Here is a 1,819-nt window from a genome sequence, read left to right as displayed (position 1 = left end):
ATTTAAATGCAATTTTTCATAATATTTCTTATGTAGAGACGGTTCAAACCGCCTCTATATAATAAAAGTTTGCTTATATGTAGAATCGGTTTGAACCGCCTTTACAAAAAAAGATTAGTAGAGACTATTTTGCATAGAGACAGTTTAAACCAGTATTACAAAATAATATAGGTAAAGGCGGTTTAAACCGCCTTTATGGTACAACATTCATAGAGACGTTATAATTAAACCGCCTCTTCATTATTAAAAAATGAAAATAATAATATAATAAATTAAAAAAAAAATTGTTAAGGTGGCACGAACCATCTCTACCGAACTGCCTCTAGTGTTCCCTAACGGTCGTTCAAACTATGTTGTCTATACCGGTGTTCTAGAGGCGGTTGTTGGAACTGTCTCTACAGTTTGTAGAGGCGGTTTAAACCGTCTCTATGATAACTAAAAACCGCCTTTATGAGAACTTTTTTCTGTAGTGAGTATAATATATATTTAAATAGGCAAAATGGTAATTTCATAAGGGATAATGATTTTTTGTTAATGATGCACTAACAGAATCAAACTTTAGAAATATATCTCAAAGAGGTTGAAACTTTATAAGGTTGCTTTTTACAATAGAAAAATTTTAATTATAAGAGTAATTTTCATATTAGATTTCTAATAAGGTATATGAAAGTGGGAAATTTTATAGAAACATATATGGCTTCGTTTGGTTCGGGTATAAGCAAGAACTAGTTATACCGGGGATAGATACAAGTATGGATTTTCGTAGGAACAAGGATTTTTTTTTGTTTGGATAAAAATGTGGGTATAAGCTGGAACTAGAAAAATTGTATTTGGATGGTTATTGAAAATAAGAGAATAATGGGTAATTGAACTTTTTAAATACCGAAAATACCCCTCTCTCTAAAATTAATCCTAGGCACAATTTAATTTAAATTTGCTTGTAAAATGTATTATTTTGATAATACACTAATCAATTTAAATGTCAGGAATTAAATTTTCATTTTTTTTGATTTTTTATTAATTATTACCTTTATTTAATCAATCTTAAAAAAGAGATAAACTCAAGATTTTACAAAAATATTTGGAAAGATCATGTTAAACCCAAAGAACAGATCACACAGAGGAAGGAGGCGGCGCCGCAAGCACAGATCGCACAAAGGAAGGCGGCGGCACCCAAAGAACAGATCGCACAGCGGAAGGCGGCGGCGGCCAAGGCACAGATCGCACAGAGAAAAGCGACGGCGCCGAAGGCACAGATCGCACAGAGGTAAGCGGCGGCCCAAAGCACAGATCGCACACAGGAAGGCGTCAGCCACCAACGCAGAGATCGCACAGAGGAAGGCTGCGGCGCCCAAAGCACAGATCGCACAGAGGAAGGCGGCGGCGCCCAAAGCACAGATCGCACAGAGGAGGGCAGCGGTGACGAAGGCTCTGATTGCACAGAGGAAGGCGGCGGCGACAAAGCACAGATCGCACAGAGGAAGGCAAAGTCAACAGCAGTGATCGCACCGAGGAAGGGCCTTATCCCCGTGTCACGCCCCGGGGTCCCTTTTTATTTGAACACAGCGGAAAAAGCGTCTAAATTTTTTTTTTTTTTGAAAACCTGACCCCAGAGTATGCCAGATCCGCCACAAATACAGGGATTCCACCGTTCACACGGACAAACTCTCCCCTGTATTTGCACGGCATCGCACAAGTACAACAGTACAAACAGGATACAACGACAACTAAATTATTCATTCATACATTCATACATTCACCATTCACATCACAGATTTGCATTTAATATTTAAACATAAATCCACAGAAAATTCTTTTG

The 1,819-nt window shown here is 38.0% G+C and overlaps 1 protein-coding gene across 1 annotated transcript; it reads left to right on the top strand.

Annotated features, from left to right (window-relative positions):
• Positions 1,093-1,503, top strand: LOC109727453 (50S ribosomal protein L21-like). Its single transcript, XM_020257590.1, has one exon. The coding sequence runs from the start codon at positions 1,093-1,095 to the stop codon at positions 1,501-1,503; it is 411 nt and encodes a 136-aa protein (XP_020113179.1).

This window comes from Ananas comosus, linkage group 2 (assembly GCF_001540865.1).
Source record: "Ananas comosus cultivar F153 linkage group 2, ASM154086v1, whole genome shotgun sequence".
Lineage (NCBI taxonomy): Eukaryota > Viridiplantae > Streptophyta > Magnoliopsida > Poales > Bromeliaceae > Ananas > Ananas comosus.
This window is presented reverse-complemented; position numbering and strand designations above follow the sequence as displayed.